This window comes from Acinonyx jubatus, chromosome E1, assembly GCF_027475565.1.
Source record: "Acinonyx jubatus isolate Ajub_Pintada_27869175 chromosome E1, VMU_Ajub_asm_v1.0, whole genome shotgun sequence".
Lineage (NCBI taxonomy): Eukaryota > Metazoa > Chordata > Mammalia > Carnivora > Felidae > Acinonyx > Acinonyx jubatus.
The window spans coordinates 44,057,731-44,083,408 of NC_069397.1; the positions used below are offsets into that span (position 1 = coordinate 44,057,731).

The 25,678-nt window shown below is 38.9% G+C and overlaps 1 protein-coding gene across 12 annotated transcripts in view; it reads left to right on the plus strand.

Annotated features, from left to right (window-relative positions):
* EFCAB3 (EF-hand calcium binding domain 3) overlaps positions 1–25,678 on the plus strand; it is a 151,294-nt gene that overhangs the window by 92,154 nt on the left and 33,462 nt on the right. For 11 of the 12 annotated variants that reach the window (XM_053211588.1, XM_053211580.1, XM_053211587.1 and 8 more), the window contains 4 exons: positions 6,173–6,226; positions 7,359–7,463; positions 11,919–11,972; positions 16,795–16,848. In XM_053211588.1, coding sequence (XP_053067563.1) covers positions 6,173–6,226; positions 7,359–7,463; positions 11,919–11,972; positions 16,795–16,848 — 267 coding nt within the window. The remainder of the gene's footprint in view (positions 1–6,172; positions 6,227–7,358; positions 7,464–11,918; positions 11,973–16,794; positions 16,849–25,678) is intronic. The other variant, XM_053211582.1, reaches the window with a different exon arrangement.

Below are 25,678 nucleotides of genomic sequence, written 5' to 3' on the forward strand. Positions count from 1 at the left end.
TGAGCATCCGACTCTTGAAATGGTCTCAGGTCATGATCTCACAGTTCATGGGATCAAGCCCCAAGTTGGGCTCTGTGCTGACAGTACAGAGCCTCCTTGAGTTTCTCTCTCTCTGCCCCTCCCCTGGTCATATGTGCGTTCTCCCTCTATCTGTCTCTATCTCTATCTCTCAGTCTCAATAAATAAATAAATTTAAAAATATATATGTTGGGGATACTACTTGTAAAACTTAGCCATGCCTTCAATGCCATACAAGTAAGTCACTGAAAGAAAAGTGAAATTTTATACCTCATTTATAAGGAAACATGTTGGAGACACCAGGGTAGCTCAGTTGGTTAAGCCCCCAACTTCAGCCTAGGTCATGATCTCGCTGTTCTGGAGTTCAAGCCCTGTGTTGGGCTCTGTGCTGACAGCTCAGAGCCTGGAGCTTGTTTCAGATCCTGTATGTGTCTCTCTCTCTCTCTCTGCCCCTCCCCAACTCATGCTCTCTCTCTCTCTCTCTCTCTCAAAAATAAATAAACATTAAATTTTTTATATGGGAACATTTAAGAGAAAAATTAACAAAGTCGGAAATCAAATGATGAGTTAGCAGAGAATGATTGCAAGACAAAGAGCTAGTACCCCAATGGTAGAAAGAGCCCTCACACATTTATAAAACATACTGAGAGTAGAAAAAGTTAAGTACACAAATAGATAATTCATAAAAGAGCAATATAATTGCCCAGTAACATAAAAGATGTCTGACCTCACCAACAGTCATGAAAATACAAATTAAAAAAATACAGTATTATTTTCACTCATTGGACAGGCAAAAATTAGCAAGATTGATAATATCCAGTTCTGGCGAGGGTATGAGGAGAGGGACTCACTGACAGGTAAGAGTTTGCCACTGCTAGAGATGGTCTTAGAAAAATCATTTAGCAGTATCTATGGCGGGCGGGGGGGGAATTCCCTTTTCCCCTGGTGAATCTAGCCAATATGCCTCATCTGTAGTGTAGCTTTTCTTTGTGCTGAGGCCTGGTCCCTGTTCTGCCACTAAATTGCTAACAAATAATTTAACCCTACTGAATGTTAGTGTCTTCCCATGTTAAATGGGAAGTTGAACTAAATAATTCTCTAGGGTCACTTCTTTCTCTGAAATCAATATAGATAAAACCTGCAAAGTACTTAATGCAATGTCTAGAAGACTCCGTAAATGTTAGTCATGATGATGGTGGTGACGGTGAAGGTGACAAGGAATATGGAGGAGATGCTGGGGAAGAACAGAAGGAAGAAGAAAAGAAATTCCATGACCTATGAATTAATTTTGCCATCATGAAAATATAAGTCCTAATCGAATAAATATTTGTTTACTAAATATGACCTTTATATAAATAAATAGGTGAGATGCAACCAGAGCATTTGGTAAGAAATAGCACTGGGCTCACGTCTTCGTCCTTCACTACTCCTCTTCTTATTCTTGGCAACTTCCATAACTTCCATGCAGATCAGGGCTTGTGACTTTGCTGTGCCATAGACCCCTTTGACAGTCTGATGAATGGATCACTTCTGAGTATAATATTTTTAAATGCCTAAAATATAATAAGTAAGATTATGAAGGAACTAAATTTATCAAAACATTAGAGATATCAATTATTAGTGCTTAATAACACATTTAACAAGTTCTAGTAGTAGATGTAATAATTGTTAGAATTTTAAAGTAGTGATGAGTAGGGCGCCTGGGTGGCTCAGTCATTTAAGCATCTGACTCCAGCTCAGATCATTATCTCATGGTTCGTGAGTTTGAATCCCACATGGATGAGCTCAAGCCCTGCTTCAGGTGAACCCCACTTCTCTCTCTCTTTCTCTCTCTCAAAAAATAAATATAAAAAAGGGGTGCCTGGGTGGCTCAGTCGGTTAAGTGTCTGACTTTGGCTCAGGTCACAATCTTGCGGTTCATAGGTTCGAGCCCCACATTGGGCTCTGTGCTGACAGCTCAGAGCCTGGAACCTGCTTCAGATTCTGTGTCTCCCTCTCTCTCTCTCTCAAAAATAAATAAACATTTAAATAATAATAATTAATTAATTAAATAAAGTAGTGATGAGCCTAAGTAACTTTTCAATATATTTGCAAGAGCTACCATATAATATCCAAAATGTCAGTGATTTGTATTAATGGCTAAGTCATAGGTTTTACTACTTCGACTGTGGTTTGTTGCCTGCATTAATAATTGAAGAAAATGCTAAATTTAAGTGAGTGGTTAGTGAAAATAAAGATGGGACATTGTGGGAGTTAGAGGCACCAGCCCCCTGTACAGTCAGAATGTAACTACTAATAGCCTACTGTTGACTGGAAGCCTTACCAATAACATAAGTCAATTAACAAATATTTTACATGTTATATGTATTATATGCTATATTCTTACAATAAAATAAGCTAGAGAAAAGAAAATGTTATTAAGAAAATCATAAGATTGGGGTGCCTGGCTGGCTGAGTCAGTAGAACATGCAACTCTTGATCTCAGGGTCATGAGTTCATGCCCCACGTTGGCTGTGGAACCTACTTAATTAAAAAAAAATCATAAGAAAGAAAAAAATATATTTACAGTACTGTATTTATCAAAAGAGTCCATATATAAGTGCAGTTCAAACCCATGTTGTTCAAGGGTCCACTGTATTTTTTTCCCATTCAAGCTCAAGGACTCCCTGAATTCTATCATTAGAGGGTACATAGGCCCCAGGTTAAGAAATCTTGATTAAATATTATTTAACTCCTGATATAAGTCACCCATCTAAACACCCTGACCTCCTGTTCCTTGACTTCCTTAATTCCAATCATCTTTCACTCCTGTCCCTTAACTGCTACTCACATGGTGATGACCTACACCTTGTCCCCACCTTATACTTCATCATCCCCAAAAACTCTATTTCACGTACCCACTCTCTGACGATTACCTTTCCAGTTTATTTACCGTGCAGACATTTCTGCCATAACACAATGGAGGAATGCCTGAAAAACCTCCTGTTCTGTAAAATTTAAATTGCCCACTAGGGGCACCTGGATGGCTCAGTTGGTTACGCGGGTCCAACTACAGCTCAGGTCATGATCTCCCAGTCCATGAGTTCAAGCCCCACATCAGGCTCTGTGCTGGCAGCTCAGAGCCTGGAGCCTTCTTCAGATTCTGTGTCTTGTCTCTCTCTGCCCTTACCCCACTCACTCGCTGTCTCTCTCTCAAAAATAAATAAACATTAGGGGCGCCTGGGTGGCTTGGTCGGTTAAGCGTCCGACTTCGGCTCAGGTCATGATCTCACGGCCTGTGAGTTTGAGCCCTGCGTCAGGCTCTGTGCTGACAGCTCAGAGCCTGGAGCCTGTTTCAGATTCTGTGTCTCCCTCTCTCTCTGCCCCTCCCCTGTTCATGCTCTGTCTCTCTCTTTCTCAAAAATAAATAAACGTTTAAAAAAATTAAAAAAAAATAAACATTAAAAAAAATTTTAATTGCCCACTAAAGTAACTGAGCTCATAGGGAAAATTGGAGAAGTCCAGTCAAAATGTGTAACCAGAAAACTAACAAAAGCAGTAAGTGATACTGTGTGAGGAAGAGTAGACAGCCCGGGTAAATACCTGAGTGGCTGGAGACCATTAAAAAATGCACACCCACACCCATGAAGAAAGAGTTGAAAAGCTGGCTTGCAGTTCTGAAATAACATAGATGGAAGTAGATTTCTGAGCCAGTGAACCTCCTTCCCCTTCCTATATTACAAGTATCTCTTCCTATATTAATTATTTTATGAAAATAGGGCTGAAAAGGCCCCTGCCATAGCCAACCTAGAATTTTTTCTTTTCCTGCTGAAGTTCATAATTCTAATTCTTTCACTTAGGAAAAAAATCCGTGTGAACCAACACACCATTCACATTGCTGTGACATTACCCCATTCACCAACTGAATATGATGACTAATGCTGTTGAACATGCGCTATAGCAGGACAGAGTACAGAATTCCAACCCCAGTTGCTCACCAGCCATGTGGAATCTCGGCTCCCATTGTGGGCTGGCCCTTCCACTTGTGGCCTGGATCTCACCTCCACGTGCCTTCTCAAGGACTCAACTCCTACAATTTTCCCCCTTTCTCTCCTGCACCATCAATTTCTCCCTCTCTACAGTGCCTCTCTATGTATTCCATTGACATGCTGATAATGCTTTTCTATTCCCCTTGTGCCCTGCCAGTGACCATTCTATCCCTTAGTTCCTCTTCACAAGCAGAACCTCTCAAAAAGTTGTCATTACTTAGCGTTGTCTGGTGACTGATCATAGCTACATTGAGCATAGCATAATGTATAAACTTATCGGATCATTCTGTTGTACACCTGAAACTAATATAACATTGTGTGTCGACTATACCTCAAAAAAATCCCTAACATTTGTGGTGACTCTTTGTCTCTTGTTCTTCACCCCCATTCACTCTTGAGCACTCGTTCCCTGCCATGGAACCAAACCAGCTCTCAATCATCAGTGACCTCTCTCTCTTGCCAAGGTTCACGGTCACGTCTCTGTTATTTCACTTGCTATCTCAGCAGCGTTTGACATAGTGACTAACCCATCTTTATTAAAAATTTTTTTTCTACAGACTTTTGAAGCCCCATACTCACCTAATTTTTTTCTTTCCTTACTGGGAGCTTCTTTTCAGTTTCCTTTTCAGTTTCTGGCTCTTTTTCCCCTGCAAGCTCTCTAAATAATGAAGGGTCCAGAAGTAGAACCTTGGCTGTTTATTTGGTTGGTTGGTTGTTTTTATCTGCACCTTCTTCCTAGGGGATTGCATCCAGTCTCATTGGGTCAGATGACTTCTTAAAGCTGATAAAAGCAAATTTATTTCTCCAGCTCAACCATCCTAAGTCAGGAATGGTATCTCAAACTAGCTATTTGAGACCTCCACTTTGATGTCCAAAAGGCATCATAAATTTAATAAAATATTGATTAATTCCCCTAAAAAGGTTTGAGGCTTTCTAGTAATGACATTTAGTAATGACATTTAGTCCCATGTCAATAATGTCATCCCATCTACCCTGTTGATGGAGAAAGAGGGGAAGGAGGGTTAGGGAAGGGGACAAATAGTTTTCTTCCTTAATTTCTCCTTTCCATTACATCACACATTTAAATCTAGGCTCCACCTGGAAAATATGTCCAGAACTCATCCACTTATCACTGCCTCCACTGCTGCAACCATAGCCCAAGCCACCAGGATCTCTTTCCTGGACCACTGAAACAGTCTCCTGTCTAGTCCCCATTCTTCCAGTTTCCCCATCCTGTGCACATCAGCCAGAATGATCTTTGCAAAGCTAAAATCCAGTTAAATTACTCCCCCTTCTTCGAGGCTTCCAATGACCTGCCGTTACAACCAGAATAAAACCCCACATTTATCATGGGGGCCTACAATTCCCTGCATGATTTGGCCCAAGCACACCAGCCTTTTCTCTGCCTCTCAGTCACATCAAATTCATCCCATTCTTAGGGCTGTCCCTCGTACTGTCTTTCAACTTGGAACATTCCTTCTTGTCATTCAGGCTTCAACCCAAATAGTCCTCAGAGAGGCCACCCCTGACTTCCCCATCTAAAGCAATCTTACCATTGCTCTTTATTATATAACCCTATTTTATTTCAATGACATTTTAATAGTACTTAAAATGATCCTTTTTGTTTATTTGTTTATATGCTAATTGCCTGTTTCCCTCTGTGAGATTGTACGTACACTCCTTGACAGCAAGAACCCGGCCAGCTGGTTTACTTTCGTATCCCCAAAGCCTAGCAAAGTGGCTGGCACATAAAAGCCACCCCCTTAAGTATCTGTTGATTAACTGACTAAATTAAAAAAAAAATACTCAGGGTCAGGTTCATTTGTCCTTTTTCCCTATACTTACCTGTAACCAATACTTCTTAGTTTAATCTTACTCTGGTGGCCTCTAAAACAAAGAAAAAGGAAGATATAAGAATGATTCATTACAGATTGAAAGCTTTCTTCATTTCTAAGATAACACTGTTATCTCTGAAGTTAAGTCCATAAAATTCTAAGGAAAATTTGGGGAAAAAATTACTGAATTTTCATGGTCTTCACAGTTTCCGAACTTAGGTATCGTAAATTTTGTGGGTCTCAGTTATGCCAGCTTGTCTTATTCTGAAGTTTATTGCCCTTGCCTTACAGATGATAGAACCGTCGGTCTGAATGATTTGATGAATGCTGTCAGTTGCATAAAGGGTAAGTTCCAAGCTGTGATAAAAGGATATTGTAAATAACATCTTCATATTTTATAATTGGTAGAGAATAATATTTCCCCTTCACATATGTTTCAGTTCTTTCATATGTGTACTTTTATGGATGCTTCTGAACTTGGGCGAACAGTTAATATGTGTAGTTAATATGTAGTTAATATGTGTTAACATATAAATTCCCATAATATTCTCAGTTTTCCCCCAAAGAGTTCTTCACCACAGTAAAAGATCAAGAGCCAAAGAAACATTCCTTTTCTCCATGAACCCCACTCCCAGAAATTTATCCTCTGGCAATAATATAGCTGAATAAAAGAAAAAAGTCTCTACCCAAAGACCTTCAGAGAAATTTGAAACAGCCTAAATATCTAACAGTAGAGGAATGACTACATATACCCTGGCCTATTAGGCCACTGAGATATCATGTGTTGAAATTAACTGTAAAGATTACGTGGTAACTTGGAAATATGTTAACGACATAATATTAGGTTGAAAAGCAGAATACAGAACGGTGTGGATATTAGATTTCCACATAGTAAAAGTACAGCCTTATTGTCAGAGTACAGAAATGGAATATGAAAAACTACAAATCGTTTTGTGGTAGGGTGGCAGAAATCTATTTTTTCCCCTTTTATATTAATCTTTAACGTTGCTGCATTCTTTTTACAGTGAATGAGGAAAAATTACTTCTGTATTGAGATGAATAAAATTCTTGGAATGCATAGTGATCACAGAAGCAAGCTACAAGCAAATATTTTCAAATGAAAATAAAATTTTTAAGACTGGTCTATAGAAACACACTGAATTTTCAAGCAGGGTAGGAGAAAGGGTAAAAATAAAGCCAAATCCTTATATGTGGCTTAATTTGCTATGGATTTTGCAATAACTCACCAGTCGATTCCTGACCCATAGTGTACTTTCCTTTTTGTAGCCGCCAGAATTAAAGACACAGAACTTTTTTCTGACCCTCCTGTTAATTCTGGGCACTCGTGGGTAATAGTATATATAAGTATATATAAGTAAGTATATATATATAAGTATAGTATATATAAGATAGCATTTTTCATCCTTCATAGATAGTTCTATAATATTTACATAATTTATTTCTTAATTTTTCTAAGGAGAGGTGATTGATATCCAGGACTTGGACACCTTTCTAGCCAGTGAAGGGATCGAGCTCACAGAAGATGATATGAAGGAGCTGATGCCTCATTTGACAGTTAAAGGTGAGAAAAATTCTCATCTTCCCAGAAGTGTGTCTTTGTTATCCTATATGTAAGATCCTCAGAAATGATCCTTGTCTTTTTTTTTTTAAGTTTATTTATTTTGAGAGAGAGACAGACAGACAGAGATCAAGGGAGGGGCAGAGAGAGGGGGAGAGAAAGAATCCCAAGCAGGCTCCACACTCTCAGCTCACAGAGCCCAACTCAGGGTTCAGGCCCACAACTGTGAGATCAAGACCTGAGCCAAGATCAAGAGTTGGACGCTTAACCAACTGAGCCACCCAGGCACCCCTCCCCCACTCCTTTTATTTTTTCTTTATTTTTCTCCCATCCCTTTTAAAGATAATTATGACCATCCACCCCTCATTCCTTTCTCAACCCTCTTTTTAATTGTCTATAGGAAGCCACTTCTGCTTCCTAGGTTCACATTCTTTGAATCCTTGCAATTGGCTTCCTTGCTCACATAGCCGTGACTCTACCAAAATAGCCCCCAGAATCCGAAATCACTAATGACTCCTTTACCAGCTTCACTTATTCAAGGTTCCCAACGTGGGAACAACCGAGGGTTTATTTCTGTCTTCTTAGTTTTAGTTCCTTCCACCCTTCGATTATATGGCTCCCTGATCATTGCTTTAGTTACCAACTCTCTATGACAGCAGCTCTCAAATGACAGTCCAGGGACCCCTCTCTCTTGGGAGGTCCATGAGTTTGAAACTATTTTTTTTTTTTTTTAGAAATGATCTGACACTTTTTTTTTTTTAATGTTTATTTAGGTTTGAGAGAGAGAGAGCACGCGCAAGCAGGGAAGGGGCAGAGAAAGAGGGAGACCCAGAATGTGAAGCAGGTTCCAGGCTCTGAGCTGTCAGCACAGAGCCCAAGGCGGGGCTTGAACCCATGAACCCGTAGGATCACGACCTGAGCCGAAGTTGGATGCTTAACTGACTGAGCCATCCAGGCACCCCAGAAACTTTAAAATAACTCTAAAACATTATTTGCCTTCATCACTCTCATTCACTCACAAGTATACAATAGCTTTTTCAATAAGCTACATGATATATCCACAGGATACACTGAAAACCTATGAAAATATTTCTTTTCTGACTACCTGAGTCTATGAGGCCAGATTTTCTTCAACCAAAAAAACACATCTCAGCAAACTAAATTCAGAAACCGACTGAGAATCCCAGCTGTCTTCTATTAAGCCAGACATTAAAGAGATTCGCAAAAATGTAAAACATTGCTATTTTAGCTCAGGCTGCTATAACAAAAATACCATAGACTGGGTGGCTTATGAACAACAGAAATTTATTTCTCTCAGTTCTGGGGCCAGAGGTCCTGAGATCACGGTGCCAGCATGGTTGAATTCCGGCGAGAACGTTCTCCTGGGCTGCAGATTGTCAATTTCTCATGGTATCCTCGCAGGGCAGAGAGCTCAGAGCACCAGGCTCTCTCCTGACTCAGAGGGGCACTAATCCCGTTCATGAAGGTCTGCCTTCATGATCTCATCCTATACTAATCACCTCCTCAGAACCCAGCCCCCTAATAACATCACATTGGGGATAGGATTTTAATATATGAATTAGGGGGCTTATGGGGGGACATAAACATTCAGTCAATAACACTTCCTTTCCCACTAAATGTTAATGCTTTAATTTTTCATTTTTAACTGATACATATTTTTCATTTAAATGTATGTTAACAGGTTCCCTGGTGGTCTAGTGGCTAGGATAAAAGTATGTTAACATGTACTGGATTTATTGCTATTTTATGGGGCGCCTGGGTGGCTCAGTCGGTTAAGCGTCCGACTTCAGCTCAGTTCACGATTTCGCGGTCCGCGAGTTCGAGCCCCGCGTCGGGCTCTAGGCTGATGGCTCAGAGCCTGGAGCCTGTTTCCGATTCTGTGTCTCCCTCTCTCTCTGCCCCTCCCCCGTTCATGCTGTGTCTCTCTCTGTCTCAAAAATAAATAAACGTTAAAAAAAAAATAACCATTGAAAAAAATTTTTTTTAATATTTTTTAGGGGCCACTGGGTGGCTCAGTTGGTTAAGCGTCCAACTTTGGCTCAGGTCATGATCTCATATGCTGACAGCTCAGAACCTGGAGCCTGCTTCAGTATCTGTCTCCCTCCCTGCCCTTCCCTGCTCCTACTCTCTCAAAAATAAATAAACATTTTAAAAAATGTTTTCTCATTTTTTAAAAATTTCTCAGTTTTAATATCTAATGATAATTATAACCCACATAAACCTCTGGGAGGTTATCAAAAATGTTTAAGAATTTAAAGATGCCCTGAGACCAAAATGTTTGAAAACCTTTGTTCCCTGAATTATTCTTTGTCACCGCTGTGTTTCCAGCCGCCTGTTAAATATTTCTTCCTTTTCCACCAGCATCTTAAACTTTTTTTGAAGAGTGGACTTTTTCTTAAACATCAGATGCACACAGTGAGCTAATCAAACTCCTCAGTATGGCGCACTATCATCATTGGCCCATGCAAAGACTCGTTGTGTTTCATTTTATTATTTTCCCCTTTACCTCCCATTTCCATTCCTAGCTCCTTCCCTCCATCATAGGTACATTCTCTTTTTTATCTTTATTTTTTTGGTACTTGCAAACTTTATGCTTTTTCTTTGTCAAATTCTTACTTTTTTTTTTTTAATTTTTTTTAACGTTTATTTATTTTTGAGACAAGGAGAGACAGCATGAATGGGGAAGGGTCAGAGAGAGAGGGAGACACAGAATTTGAAACAGGCTCCAGGCTCTGAGCTGTCAGCACACAGCCTGATGCGGGGCTCGAACTCACGGACTGCGAGATCATGACCTGAGCCAAAGTCGGATGCTTAACTGACTGAGCCACCCAGGCGCCCCTGTCAAATTCTTACTTAAATTCTAGTTAGTTAACATATAGTGTAATATTTGTTTCAGGAGGTAAATTCTGTATTATATCTAATATATATTCTTCAATCTACCTTCCTCATGTCTATTTTAGATAGGTATGTATCCTTTTAAAAATTCAATGTGGGGGGGGGTGCCTGGGTGGCTCAGTGGGTTAAGGTTAAGCGTCCCACTTGGGCTTGGGTCATGATCTCACAGTCCATGAGTTCGAGACCTCTAAGTCAGGTTCTGTGCTGACAGCTCAGAGCCTGAAGCCTGCTTCAGATTCTGTCTCCCTCTGTCTCTGCCCCTCTCTCTTCCCCCCGCCTCAAAAAAAAAAAAAAAACATTAAGAAAATGTTTTTAAAAATTCCATGTGTGTGGTATTTAATTTCCTTAAATGATATTATGCTATAAAACTCATTCTATTTTTTTAGTGTTTATTTTTGAGAGAGAAATAAAGAGTGCAGGGGAGGGGCAGAGAACGAGGGAGAGAACCCCAAGTAGGTTCTGTGCTATCAGCTCACAAGCTGTGAGATCATGACCGGAGCCAAAATCAAGAGTCAGATACTTAGAGCACCTGAGTGGCTCAGTCAGTTGAGCGTCCAACTTTGGCTCAGGTCATGATCTCATGGTTCATGAGTTCGAGCCCCGCATCAGGCTCTGTGCTGACAGCTCAGAGCCTGGAGCCTACTTCGGATTCTGTGTCTCATTCTCTCTCTGCGCCTCCCCCGCTTGCACTCTGTCTCTCAAAAATAAATAAAAATGTTAAAAAAAAAAAGAGGTACTTAACCAACTGAGCCACCCTAGTGCCCCTATTCCTTTTTTTCAAACCAACATTTTTAACAGCCTTATTGAAATATACGTCACATACCAAACAATTTATCCATTTAAGTATATAATTCAATGGTTTTTAGTATTCACAGATAGGGGCAGCTATCACCACAGTCATTCTAGAACATTTTCATCACCTAAAAAAGGTGCTATGTGTATGCAGAAGGTACTAAGGGAGGATTTAGCCAAGGCTGGGGTTTCCTGGAGAAGACCCTAAGCTGAACAAGTACGGGAAGACGGTTCTAGCCAGAGAAACACACTCTGTGTCCTTAAGAGGACAAATACACACCTCACATGTATTCATTCTCAAGAAGTACTTGTTAGAAGAAAACATACAGCAGCTCCTTCTCTCCCTATTCCAACTCTGAGCACTTGGCCAACATATTCTCTTCATATCTTTGTTTCTAAAATAACATAGATCTGAGTTTGGAAAAGATGCTGCCAGAGTTGAGCCCTGGTTCTTTTTATAATATCCCTTTTCTGCCTGTCACCTTTGGAGTGTCAGACCTTGAAACACAGAAGAGAGGAGCTGTGTTGAAGACGTAGAGAGTTTTGTCTCACTGAAGAGTTTTCCTGTGCTCCATCATCCTCACCGGAGGGAAAAATGAATCCAAGTCCCAAGCAAACCAGTCTCTCTAGTCCTTCTAACTCACGGACAAAGTCCAGGCTACCATGTCATTTTAATCACTTCACAACTTTTATCAGTTTTTATGAGTTTTTAATGTGACTTTCTCTGTATCCGATTCAAATGTTTTACAGGAAATGGGAAGGTTAGAGTGCCTTCAATAATGGCGGGCCTGAAGAAGTTTAAACGTGAGTGGAAATTTATGATTCAATTTATAAAAATGGATAATCTGGTGCTATGCATCTATTTTTACATGTGTTTCTTTGGTTATAAAAGTAATACATATTCATTATAGAAAAGTTCTGTTTTTCATTATCGAAAGTTTCTATAATGAAAAAATGAAAGAATGAAAAAGGAAAATGTCAATAATTCTTAATTGTATCACCCAATGATAATCTATAATTTTTCTCACCCCCAATTTTATTTCCTTATACAAACAATTTTTGTGCATTTAGCTTTAAAGTCATACTTTCAAAGTACTTTTCCATTTTCTTCTTAATATTAAAATTTTACCTATTGATCATGATCTCACAGTTTGTGGGTTCAAGCCCTGAGTCGGGCTCTGCACTGACAGCATGGAGCCTGCTTGAGATTCTTACTCTCTCTCTCTCTCTCTCTCTCTCTCTCTGACCCTCCCCCATTCGCTCATGCTCTCTCTCTCTCAAAAATAAATAAATAAAAATTTTTAAAAAATCTTACCTACTGATTGGTATGTCTAATAACCTAAAATTCCTTTTTAGATGCCTGTGAAAGTTAGCATATAACCTTAGTACATTTTGTTTGCAGGTCTCTTAGCATATTAATTTTTTTGTTTGTTTATTTTGAGAGAGACAGAAACAGTGCAAGTGGGGGAGGGGCAGAGAGAGAGGGGAAGAGAGAGACTCTCAAGCAGGTTCTGCGCTGCCAGCCCAAAACCCAAGACGTGTGGCTTGAACTCATGAAACCATGAGATCATGACCTGAGCCAAAACCAAGAGTCAGACACTTAACCAACTGAGCCACCCAGGCGCCCCAGCATATTTATTTCTAAAATAAGTTTTCCAATGCCAAATGCCACAGTCTGTACTTACTTAGAAAATAGTAAGTGGTAAGTTTGAAAACGATGCTATGAAACTTTCCAGGAGAGGCAAGGTAAAACTTGTCTTCGGTCCCCTTGCCCCCACACACAACCTCAATCTGTACTTCTTCAATAATTTTGATTTGCTGTCTGCGCCAGCATTCTTCAACGAGAACGATTTTGTAAAAATTGATGTCTTTGAAAGCCTGATTGTGTTTCAAAAAGAATTTAAGAATAATTTAAGGTATTTTATGTAAGTATCTACAAAATGAATCTTAATAAGAGAAGATAAATTTGAATTCTAGACACCCACACTTAACATTTCCAAACGAGTCCTGTTGTATTTTACTATTTATAAAAGAAAAAAAAAATCCTCTGAATAGGTCCCATTCTATCCCATATATTGCTGTCTCTGTCACTGATGCCAGAAAACTTTCAAAAATGTCTGTCTGGTAGTTTTTAATCCCAGCATTTAAAATCCTGATGCTGAATTTAGAGATACAGAAGCAATCCTCTAGATCACGTATAATAAGATCAGTGTTCATCAATAAGCATTTATTGAGTCCCCAAGCACTATGAAAAAGAAATTCAGCAATGAAAAGGGACAAAGTTCCTGCTTTTAGCAAGCCTGGTTTTTGAGTATAGTATGTGCTCAATAAATGCTTCTTGATTGACTAATAAAGGTTCTAGTCTCCTGCTTTCTTGATAATTGAAAATTCACTAACCCTAGCAGCTGTATTGAGGTCATTCTCATAATACCCCTCCCAATCTGGGCCACTCTGAAGAAGTAGGTGTAAAACTATGTAAAACCCCAGGGCACACGAGGGAGTTCTGCAAATCAGCCTTTCGCAAAGCTAAGAAAGCACAGCTTCCCAGTCCCCCCTGCTTATTTTTCCATTCTTCTTCTTTCTCCTCTTTCATTTCTTCTTTTTCCCTGTTCTTCTCTTCTCCCTGTCTCTATGAGAGATTACATTTCTTTCATTCCTGCTTCCACTTGTTTTCCTAGTAGTGTTGCCTTTTTTTTTCTTTCCGTCTAGTCTCTATCACACATAAATGTTTCACATGCCCATCCTGCTGTCCCACTGCTTTCTTCACTACGTAAGCCCATTCCAAAATATATTTTATTCTGTGAAGTCCACAGTGCTTTAAAGAAAATGTAGACATTAAAAGTACGTTTCCTCATTTTAGAAATTTCCAACAGTAGTGCCTATTCCACAAATTCCCCAATTGTTACTACTCAATGTCCACTTCTTTTTTTTTAATTTGGAGTTTTGTTTTATTTATTATTAAGTTTTTTATCTTAATCCCAAAGTAGTTAACATACAGTGTTATATTAGTTTCAGGTATACAATATAGCAGTTCAACAGTTCCATACATTACTCAATGCTCATCATGATAAGTGCACTCTTTTCTTTCAACTTTTTATTTAAATTCTAGTTAGTTAACATATAGTTGTAATAATGATTCCAGGAATAAAATTCAGTGATTCATCATTTACATATAACACCCAGTGCTCATCACAAGTGCCCTCCTTAATGCCCATCACCAATTTAGCCCATCCCCCACCCCTCCAGCAACCCTCAGTTTGTTCTCTGTATTTAAGAGTCTTTTATGGTTTTCCTCCCTCTCTGTTTTTATCTTATTTGTCCTTCCCTTCCCCTATGTTCATCTGTTGTGTTTCTTAAATTCCACATATGAGTGATATCATATGGTATTTGTCTTTTTCTGACTGACTTATTTCGCTTAGCCTAATGCACTCTACCTCCTTCCACATCATTTGCAAATGCCAGGATTTCATTCTTTTTGATGACTAATATTCTGTTTTATATATATATATATCATATATATCACATATATATATATATCACATCTTTATCCTTTTCCATAATTTGGCTATTATAGATATTTGGCTATAATTTGGCTATTATAGATAATGCTGCTATAAATATTGGGGTTCATGTGCCCCTTCAAATCAGTATTTTTGTCTCCTTTGGGTAAATACCTATTAGTGTAATTGCTGGGCCATAGGGTAGTTCTACTTTTAATTTTTTGAGGAACCTCCATACTGTTTTCCATATCGACTTCTTAAGTTTCCTTTATAGATGTCGGTATTGAGGGAACAGATTTTATTTCTGAACATTGTGTTGACATTTCTGTACATTCAAATACATACTACTTATGATTAAAGTTTTTACTTACAAATTTCTGATGACTAGATACACTCGTTGTTTAGATAATGGCACTTTTTACACGTGAGTATCTTTTCTCTCCAGTTCCCATTTCGCCATTTCAAATTTTCTCAGGAATAAAAGCAAATTTCAGTTACTGAGCAAAACAACATGAAAATGACCCTTCTATATGAACAACTTCAAGACCTGCTAATACTTATATCATTTGACGGTGAACATTCAAAATTCTGCTCTGGCCTGCGATGCTGTTTGAGTTGTAGGGTTCTGAATGAGAATTTCTAAAACCCTACTTATTAGGGCTATAGAAAACCTCTAATACACATTCAGGAAAAAAACCTGCTGTGTACAAATAAAGTCTGCCTCTTGACAGAAACAAATCTTCCACGTCACTATCCCAACCAGAATGGCGCCACATGCAGCCTCCCACAATGGAACGGGATGCCTCTAGCAAACTAATGTCTAGGCAGGGAAAAGAAGCAAGCAATAGAGGGGAGAAGGATGAGGGGAAAGGGAGGGAATAAAGATGTTTGGTAGGGCTTTTTAATCCCACATCTGTGTCTTGTGTCAGTATTAATCTCTCCCTTCTCATAAAGAAAATACATCTACTTGATGGGTACTGCCTTCTCCAGGATAAATTACCCTGTATAGCCTTCACAGCCTGAAAATGTGCTGCCAAAACCTTTTTCATGTTCCCATAACCTGCAACTGACCTTTCTTGGTATTAAAATAGTGCATTATTGGCTTTATCTGGCCAAACTAGACCAAACTTGGAGAATTGAGCCATTAAGCTCCTTGTGTATAGAAACCCGACATTGTGGGGTGGGGAGGGAAGAATTGGATCAGTACTCTTAAAGTGCTTGTTCGGTTGTCGTTCTGGCCAGAGGTTGGGGTAGGGCAAGGGGAGGAGATTTTGTAGTTAATATTATAACAAATATTTTGTGCATACAGTTCACAGGAGAATTCACTAGAAAGAAATATCCATGCCATTAAAAGGTATATACTTGGTGAACAGTTCAGAACCAAAGCACGAATGAAAATGAAACAGGGAGCAGGCCATCCCCCTCGAGTCAACAAATTTGCAAAACCTGTTCACTTCTTTTCATCCTGAAAGATGATGAATGAACAGTCTTGCCTTCAATGTTAACTCTATAATGCTTTTCGAAAAAAAATTTCTGGAGTTTGATCCACTGAGGCACCAAAAGAGGCAGTATGAACCAAGAGGTGTATCACCAACTGGGGATGAAGGGGTGCACTTGTGATCAGCACCGGGTGATGTACGGAGGTGTGGAGTCTCACCATATTGTACACCTGAATCTAATAGAACTCTGTATGTTAACTAACTGGAATTTAAAAAAAAATTTTTTTATTTTATTTATTTTTGATAGAGAGAGACAGAGCACAAGTGGGGGAGGGGCAGAGACAGAAGGAGACACAGAATCCGAAATAGGGTGCAGTCTCCGAGCTGTTAGCACAGAGCCCAACGCAGGGCTCGAACTCACAAATTGCAAGATCATGACCTGAGCTGAAGTCGGACACTCGACCGACCGAGCCACCCAGGCGCCCCTATTAACTAACTAGAATTTGAATCAAACCTTTTGAGAAATACAAGAGATGTATCACCTGTAACTGACATTTTCTTCACTTCCCCACTCATCTAAGGAAAAATTAGAAGAAAATTATAATAGCCTACTATGCTACTTTTCAAAACATCAGAAATGTAAATAATTTTGATTTTTAATCTTGTCTTTAATCTTAATCCTATAAGCAAAAGGACTCGCACCACTACACAAGTTGATGAAAACTGAACACGATGCTAAAGGTGAGTGTGAGGCCTGGTGTGAAGGAATTTAATACTTTGACTCCTGTATTTCAATCCCATAGTCCTTTCCCCTCATAGTTTTGTCAGTTACTACCCTCCGTCTACCTCTTGCTAGGTGACTGTACACTATCATCTCTCCAGTTGTTTTTCTGAGCTCCTTTTGCTTTTATAGTCCATACCACACTGCATCACATGTGACTATCTGATATTTTACATTGTTTTCTAATGGATTCATTTGTGATGAATTTGTTTTTATCTCTGGTTACCTGGTACCTTATTTGATGCAATTTACAGCACAATTACATAAAGCAGGTGTTCCTAACTCTGCCACTGAAGAGATTAATTCAACTCATTGGACTTTAGTGTCCTTATCAGTAAAATGAAAAAGGTGAATCAGGGGGCCTGGGTGGCTCAGTCAGATAAGCATCTGACTTTGATTTCGGCTCAGGTCATGATCTCACATTTTATGAGTTGGAGCCCCACGTTGGGCTGTGTGCTGACAGCACTGAGTCTGCTTGGGTTTCTCTCTCTCCTCTCTCTGCCCCTCCCCAACTCGCACTCATCCTCTCCTCTCTCTCCCTCTCTCCTCTCTCCCTCCCTTCCTCTCTCAAAATAAATAAACTGTAAAAAAAGAAACTGTAAAAAAATATTAACACTTTTAAAAAATGAAAAAGGTGAGTTAGATTAAGATCCGTTCATTCTCTTTTAGCTGCAAAATTCAAACTTTTGTGGTTGAAAGGATACCATCAAGAAAATGAAAAGACAAGCCACAGAATAGGAAAAAATGTTTGTAAATTATATATCTGATAAGTGTCTAGTATCCAAGACCTATATAAAGAGCCCTTATAACTCAACAATAAAAAGACAAATAACCCAACCTTAAAAACAGGCAAAAGATCTAAATAGATATTTCTCAAAAGAAGATATGAAAATGACTAATAAACACATGAAAAGATGTTCAACATCATATGTCATTAAAGAAATGCAAATGAGGGGCACCTGGGTAGCTTAGTCGGTTAAGCGTCCAACTTCGGCTCAGGTCATGACCTCACGGTTCCTGAGTTCAAGCCCCGCATCAGGCTCTGTGCTGACAGCTCAGAGCCTTTAACCTGCTTCAGATTCTGTGTCTCCCTCTCTCTCTGCCCCTCCCCTGCTCACACTCTGTCTCTCTCTCTCTCAGGAAATGAATAAACATTAAAAAAAATTTTTTTTAATGCAAATCAAAACCACAAGATACCACTTCACACCCACTTGGATGACTATAATAAAAAAGAGACTTACAAGTGTTAATGAGGGTATGGAGAAATTGAAGTCATCATATATTGCTGGTGGGAATATAAAATGGCGCAGCTGCTGTGCAAAACAATTTGGCAGTCCCCAAAATGTGAAACCTAGTTACCATATGACCCGGCAATTCCACTCCATGGGAAAGACCCAAGAGAAATGAAAACTTAGGTCCACACAAGAACTTGTACAAGAGTGTTCATAGAAACATGACTCATAATAGTCAAAAAGTAAAGACAATCCAAATGCCCATCAACTGATAAATGGGTATACAAAATGTGGCCTATCTGCACAGCTATAATCGTTCAGCCATAAAAAGGAATGATGCATGGATACATGTCACAACATTGATGAACCTTGAAAACATTACACAAAGTGAAAGAAGCCAGATAAAAAGGCCACATATTATATTATTCTGTCTAAATTAAATGTCAGGAAAAAGCAAATTGATAGAGATAGAAGACAGATTAGTGGTTACCTACAGGCAACCAAAGGGGAACATGGGAGTAGCTGCTAGAGGTACCGGGTTTCTTTCTAGGTGATGAAACTTTTTTGGAAGTAGATAGTAGATGGTTGTGCAACTTTGTGAATATACTAGAAACCACTGAACTCAGACTTTTAAAACAGTAAGTTTTGTGGTACGTGAATTATATTTTAATTTTTTAAAAAATATAGGAATGACCCAAAAAAAATCTGCTAAAAAAAACACACGAATGCCAAATCTGCACCTGTATACCTGTCAAGCTCTTTAAGTGGAAAAAATAAACAAGAGGTGGCCCCAAATATAAGTCCTAGCCCGAAAGCACTTTCCATCTATGCAGTGTACCTATCTGTGGAACCCAGCTTATATCCTGGGACCATAAGCCCCACAGATAAATATACACCAGCCTACCAGGTCTAAACCACCTAGGATAGGCCCACAAGTAAATTAAGTGAAATCAGCCCTTCTTCATCCCATTTGGTTCTGGCTAGATGACTATTGGCGTAACTAAATTTAACACATGCCTGCCTCCTGGGATATTTAGTTTCTTGTGTATACCACCCTATTAATTTTGATGACTTCTGTCACAGATCATGAAAAGTTGAATTTGGATGAATTTGTCCCACTTGTCTGTCAGCTAGGCATACCTAGCTGGGTAGGCATACCATTTTTTTAAGACTTTATTCTCTGTCCCTAGCAAATAGTAGGTATCTGCTGAAGGGATGAATGGATGCATGTATCCATTCATTTAAACTATCAGTTAGTGTCAACCATGTGCAAGCATTGTTCTACGTGCTGAGGACAAAAATCCCTACCCTCATGGAACTTACACTCTAGTAAAGAGATGTATGCAAAAAACAAATACGATAATAGTATGACAGAGATTACAGATTAAAAATAGAGCAAGGGAAGAAGGTATAAGGAATGCTGGAAGTGGGGGAAGGTAAGCAAGAAAGGCCTTGCTGATAAAGGACATTTGAGCAAAAAAATAAGGAGGTAAGGGTGTAAGCCATGAATAATCTAGGGCAAGAACCCTCTATGCAGAGGGCAGAGCAAGTGTAAATGCCTTTATACAGAGGCTTGCTTGCAGTATTTGAGAAAAAGCAAATTAGCCAGAGTGAGCAAGGGCAGTATAGGAAGAGATAAAGTCATAGACTAGGAGACAGGACCATCACATTCAGGCACGTAGGCTCTGCAGTGCACAATTCCAGGACCCTGCAATAACGTGTTCCAATGGCAGGGTTGGGGAAACAGGTGCAGTAGTAACAGATCATATAAGCCTTGAAGGGCATTGTAAAAGTTGGATTTTTACCCTGAGTGACATAGGAAACTACTGGAGGATTTGAGCAGAGACATGATATGATCTGATTTAAATTTTAAAAGGATTATCCTGGCTTCTGTGTATAGGATAGACTTGGCAAGAAGTGGATGAGGCAAGAGCAGAAGCAGGGAGAGCAGTTAGACAAGAAGTGCAGGTAGAAATGGAGGTGGTGGAAAGTAATTTGGTTACATATATATTCTGAAGATGGAATCAACAGTATTTCCTGATAGATATATTCCCTGATGTATCCCAGGGCCTAGAACATAGTAGGCACACAAAAAAATATTTATGGAATGAGTGGATTGGATTAGATGTGGAATACAAGAGAAGAGGAATGGAACATATTCCAGGGGTTTGGCCTGAACAGGATGGAGTACAGGCCTGGAAGGATGGAACTGCCATTTCCTAAGTGAAGAGACCAATGAATATATTTGTTATATTTGTTGAGTTAGTGTTATATTTGGTGTTGTATTTGTTGAGTTAGTGAAGAAATGAATTCAAATACGTATGGATGCAAATATTATGGAAAGAGGAGATACTGGAAATCAGAGTATTTAGTGGTTTTCAGAATATGGGTCAAACAATTTAATATTAAAACTTGCTATCAAGTTGATGCTAGCAAAATTTTCTGATATTTTGGATTGATTCTCAAGCTAAACCAATGAGAGGAACAGGTGGTTGTCACATATTTGTATTTTCCTCTTAGGGCCTATGTATATTGATTCTTGTAATCCCCCTCCCATTCTCGAATACATGCCTTGCTGGAATGGGATGGGGGTGAGTGTTTTTGCTGTGTATTTCCATTGTTGCTGCTCCAAAAGAACCATCCATGTTGATGTACATATATTTTTAAATTATAACTAGTTGGTCTAAATGAGTAATAGCTAAAATGGTATTGTGTAAAGAGGAGTAAGCCTTTTAATTTCTGCAAATATTTCCATTATCATTAATCTAGACTACTCAGGAGGGAGCAAGAGAGGAACTGGGGATCCTCAGGACTGGGCCATCCCTAAAATTTGTATGCAACCACAAAAGACCGTGAATAGCCAAAGCAATCCTAAAAAAGGAAAACAAAGCTGGAAGCATCATAATTCTGGGCTTAAAGCTAGTATTACAAAGCTCTAATCATCAAGACAGTGTGGTGCTGGCAAAAACCAGACACATAGGTCAATGGAACGGAATAGAGAACCCAGAAAAGGACCCACAAATGTATAGCCAACTAATCTTCAACAAAGCGGGAAAGAATAACCAATGGAAAAAAGACAGTCTCTTTAACAAATGGTGTCAGGAAAACTGGACAGCACGTGCAGAAGAATGAACCCGGACCACTTTCTTACACCATACACAAAAATAAACTCAAAATGGATGAAAGACCTAAATGTGAGACAGGAAATCATCAAAATCCTAAAGGACAAAACAGGTAGCAACCTCTTTGACCTCGGCCACAGCAACTTCTTACTAGACACGTCTCCCAAGACAACGGAAACAAAAGCAAAAATGAACTATTGGGAGCTCATCAAGATAAAAAGCTTCTGCACATATTTGTATGTGAAGGAAACAATCAACAAAATTCAAAGGCAGCCTACGGAATGGGAGAAGATCTTGGCTAATGATATATCTGATAGAGGATTAGTATCCAAAATCTGTAAATAACTTGTCAAACTCAGCACCCAAAAAACAAATAATCCGGTTAAGAAATGGGCAGAAGACATGAATAGACATTTTTCCACAGAAGACATCCAGATGGCTAACAGACACATGAAAAGATGCTCAACGTCTCTCATCATCAGAGAAATACAAATCAAAACCCACAATGAGATACCACCTCACACCTGTCAGAATAGCTAAAATTAACAAAAGGAACAACATATGTTGGTAAGGATGCCAAGAAAGGGGAACCCTCTTGCACTGTTGGTGGGAATACAAACTGATGCAGCCACTTTGGAAAATAATATAGAGGTTCCTTAAAAAGTTAAAAATACAACTACCCTATGGCCCAGCAATTGCACCACTAGATATCTACCCAAAGGATACAAAAATACTGATTCAAAGGGGCACATGAACCCTGGTGTTTATACCAGCATTACCAACAATAGCCAAATTATGGAAAGAGCCCAAATGTCCATTGACTGATGAAAGGATAAATGAAGATGTGGTGTATATATACAATGGAATAATAGCCATCAAAAAGAATGAAATCTTGCCATTTGTGATGACGTGGATGGAGCTAGAGTGTATTTCACTTATTAAGTGAAAGAAGTCAGAGAAAGACAAATACCATATGACATCACTCACATGTAATTTAAGAAACAGATGAACACAGAGGAAGGGGAAAAAAATAAAAAGGGAAGGGCTGCCTGAGTGCCTCAGGCAGTTGAGCAACCAACTTTGGCTCAGGTCATGATGTCACAGTCCTTGAGCTCAAGACCTACATCGGGCTCTGTGCTGACAGCTCGGAGCCTGGAGCCTGCTTCAGATTGTGTCTCCCTCTCTCTCTGCCCCTCCCCTGCTCACACTCTGTCTCTCTTTGTCTCTCAAAAATAAATAAACATTTAAAAAAAATTTTTAAGAAAAAAGAAAGAGAGAGGGAAGCAAACCACAAGAGACTCTTAACTAGAGAGAACAAACTGAGGATTGAAGGAGGGGAGTGGGCAGGGGATGGGCTAAATGGGTGATGGTTATTAAGGAGGGCACTTGTTGTGATGAGCACTTAGGTGTTATATATAAATGATGAATTACTAAGTTCTCCTGAAACCAATATTATATGTTAACTAACTAGAACTTAAATAAAAATTCAGGGGGAAAAAATTAAAGAATGATCTCATCCCAAAGGATTTTGCCTACCCAGGTTACCAGAGTTAAGGTAGGAAATAATATTTCCTTCATGCTGACATACCCTGATGATTTCTAGATGATAAAGAGTGAGAAAAGCCAAAGATGAGGGAGTTGCTGGGAAGTACAGTTTCTGTGCCCAAAAGGAAGGAACATCTCGACTTTCCCCAGTCATTCAATGAACATCTCCTAGGACTCTGTCATAGAACATGGCAGCTTCTGACCTCAAGGTGCTGACACTCAATGAAAGCAAAACAGCCAGGGAGAGAAACAAAGGAATCTGCCTGTAAAAAAAAAAAAAAAAAAAAACTGGCCTACTGGGGCAGTATCTCTAACAGAGAGTTGGCTACATTTTTTTCTTTTTCTGAAAAGTACAGTTCCCATCAATCTGGTAAATGACAGAACTGGTGAGATTTTCTTCTCCTTAAAGCTCATATATCTTTAACGGTACAAGATGAACTAGACTTTACCCTAATATATTAGGTTTTCAGGGGTGCGTGGGTGACTCGGTTAATTGTCCGACTTTGGTTCAGGTCATGATCTCACAGTCTGTGGGTTCAAGCCCCATGTCAGGGTCTGTGCTGACAGCCAGAGCCTGGAGCCTGCTTCAGATTCTGTGTCTCCTTCTCTCTCTCTGCCCCTCCCCTGCTTGTGTGCGCGCGCTCTCTCGCGCTCTCTCTCTCTCAAAAATAAATAAACATTAAAAAAAATATTAGGTTTTCAGAACTTACAAATTATAAATCACACCAAGACACAACCTTTTATCATGAAGTTTTTCTCCTTTAGCAAACAGTACTACATAGGAAGAAGCCTAATACTAATATTCTGCCCATCTAATATTCATTCCCTTCTTATTCTTCATAAGGTCAGAAGAGAATATGAGCCTAGGCAACTGTCAGAGTAATATGGTTGAATTAATTCCCATTGAAAAAGCTATAGACATTCAACATTCCTACTCAATTATCTTCAGGATTCCCCGGAGCTAATAAAGTCCAGAATGCCTGAGCTTAACAATGAAGATGTATATATGTCTAAAAAAAAAATTGAAAAAAAAAAAAAAGACATTAAATAAGTGACATGGTTGGTCTAGGAAACTACAAAAAATGATGGGGACTATGGCAATCAGAAAACATATGGTTCCAGTTAAGGGGATGACAGTTGTTCTGCTCCAGCCAATTATGGCTAAGCAGGAATGTGGGCCCCATGTTTTCCGATCTTTGGGTTTTTCATGAGAAGTCGTAAACTGATAACTCTTAACTTACCCATGTTTTCACTTTTGAAATTCAAGTTTTTAAATGTGGTATAAGCCTAATGAAATTTGTGTGAGGATCAAATTTGCAATCTCTGTTCTATTAACCACACCTAATCCAACCTACCTCATTATTTCTGCTCCCATTCTCTCACTTCATGCAATCCTATCCTCTAATGTGGTTGAGCTGTTCTTTGTCTCCTAATTTTCATGATTATTCTACATACTTTTGTTCCTTTTCCACTCTAAACAGCTCTTCCCTCAGTGCTACACATTAAAATTCTACTTTTCCCTACACAGAAGACCTAAAACTGTAAATGCTTAGAAGAAAACATAGGAGAAAAGCTTCATGGTATTGGGTTTGGTAATAATTCCTTGGATATTATACCAAAAGCACATGCAACAAAGGTAGAAATAAATTGGACCACAGGGGTGCCTGGGTGGCTCAGTTCATTAAGTGTTCGACTCTTGATTTCAGCTCAGGTCATGATCTCATATTTCGTGAGATCAAGCCCCACATCAGGCTCTGCACTGGCAGCTCAGAGCCTGATTGAGATTCTCTCTCTCTCTCCACCCCTCCCCCACACACTCTCTCTCTCTCAAAATAAATAAAGGAAAATTTAAAAATAAAAAAAGAGATTGGACCACATAAAAATCTAAAACTACTGTGCATCAAAGAACACAATCAGCAGAGTAAAAAGGCAACCTACAGAATGGAAGACAATATTTGCAAATATTTTATATAATAAGGGGTTAATATCCAGAAAATATAAAGAACTACAACTCAACAACAGAAAAAAAATTAGAAAGTAAGCAAAAGAATTGAATACACAGTTTTCCACAGAAGATATACAAATGACCATCAAGCATATGAGAAGATGCTCAACATTAATAATCCCTAATGATTATTAGGGAAATATAAATTGAAACCACAATAAGATATATGACCTCATACCCATCAGGGTGGCTATTATCAAAAAAAAAAAAAAAACAGGAAAGGATGTGGATAAATTGGAATTCTTGTGCACTTTTGGCAGGAATGTAAAATGATGGCCACTATGGAAAACAATATTTCTTTAAAAAATTAAAAATATAATTACTGTGTGATTCAGCAATTCCACTTCTGGGTATAAAGCTAAAAGATTGAAACCAAGGTCACAAAGAAATATTTGTACACCAATGTGTCATAGCAACGTTATTCACAGTAGCCAAAAGGTGGAAGAAACCCAAGTGTCCAATGACAGATAAATGGATAAATAAAATGTGGTACATAAAATGGAATATTATTCAGGCTTAAAAAATAAGAAAATTGTGACACAGGCTACAACATGGGTGAACCTTGAGAACATTATGCTAAGTGAAATACACCAGTCACAAAAAGACAAATACTGTGTGATTCCACTTAGATGAGATTTCTAAAGTCAAATTCATAGAAAATAGAATTGTGGTTGCCAGGGATTAAAGGGAGGGGTAAATTGGGGAGCTATTGTTCAGTGAATTTAGAGGTTCATTTATGCAAAATAAAGTTCTGGAAGTTGATTGCACAACAATGTAAATATACTTTTTTTTAAGTTTATTTATTTATTTTGAGAGAGCACAAGCAGATGAGAGACAGAGAGGGAGAGAGAGAATCCCAAGCAAGTGCTGACAGTGCATAGCCCAA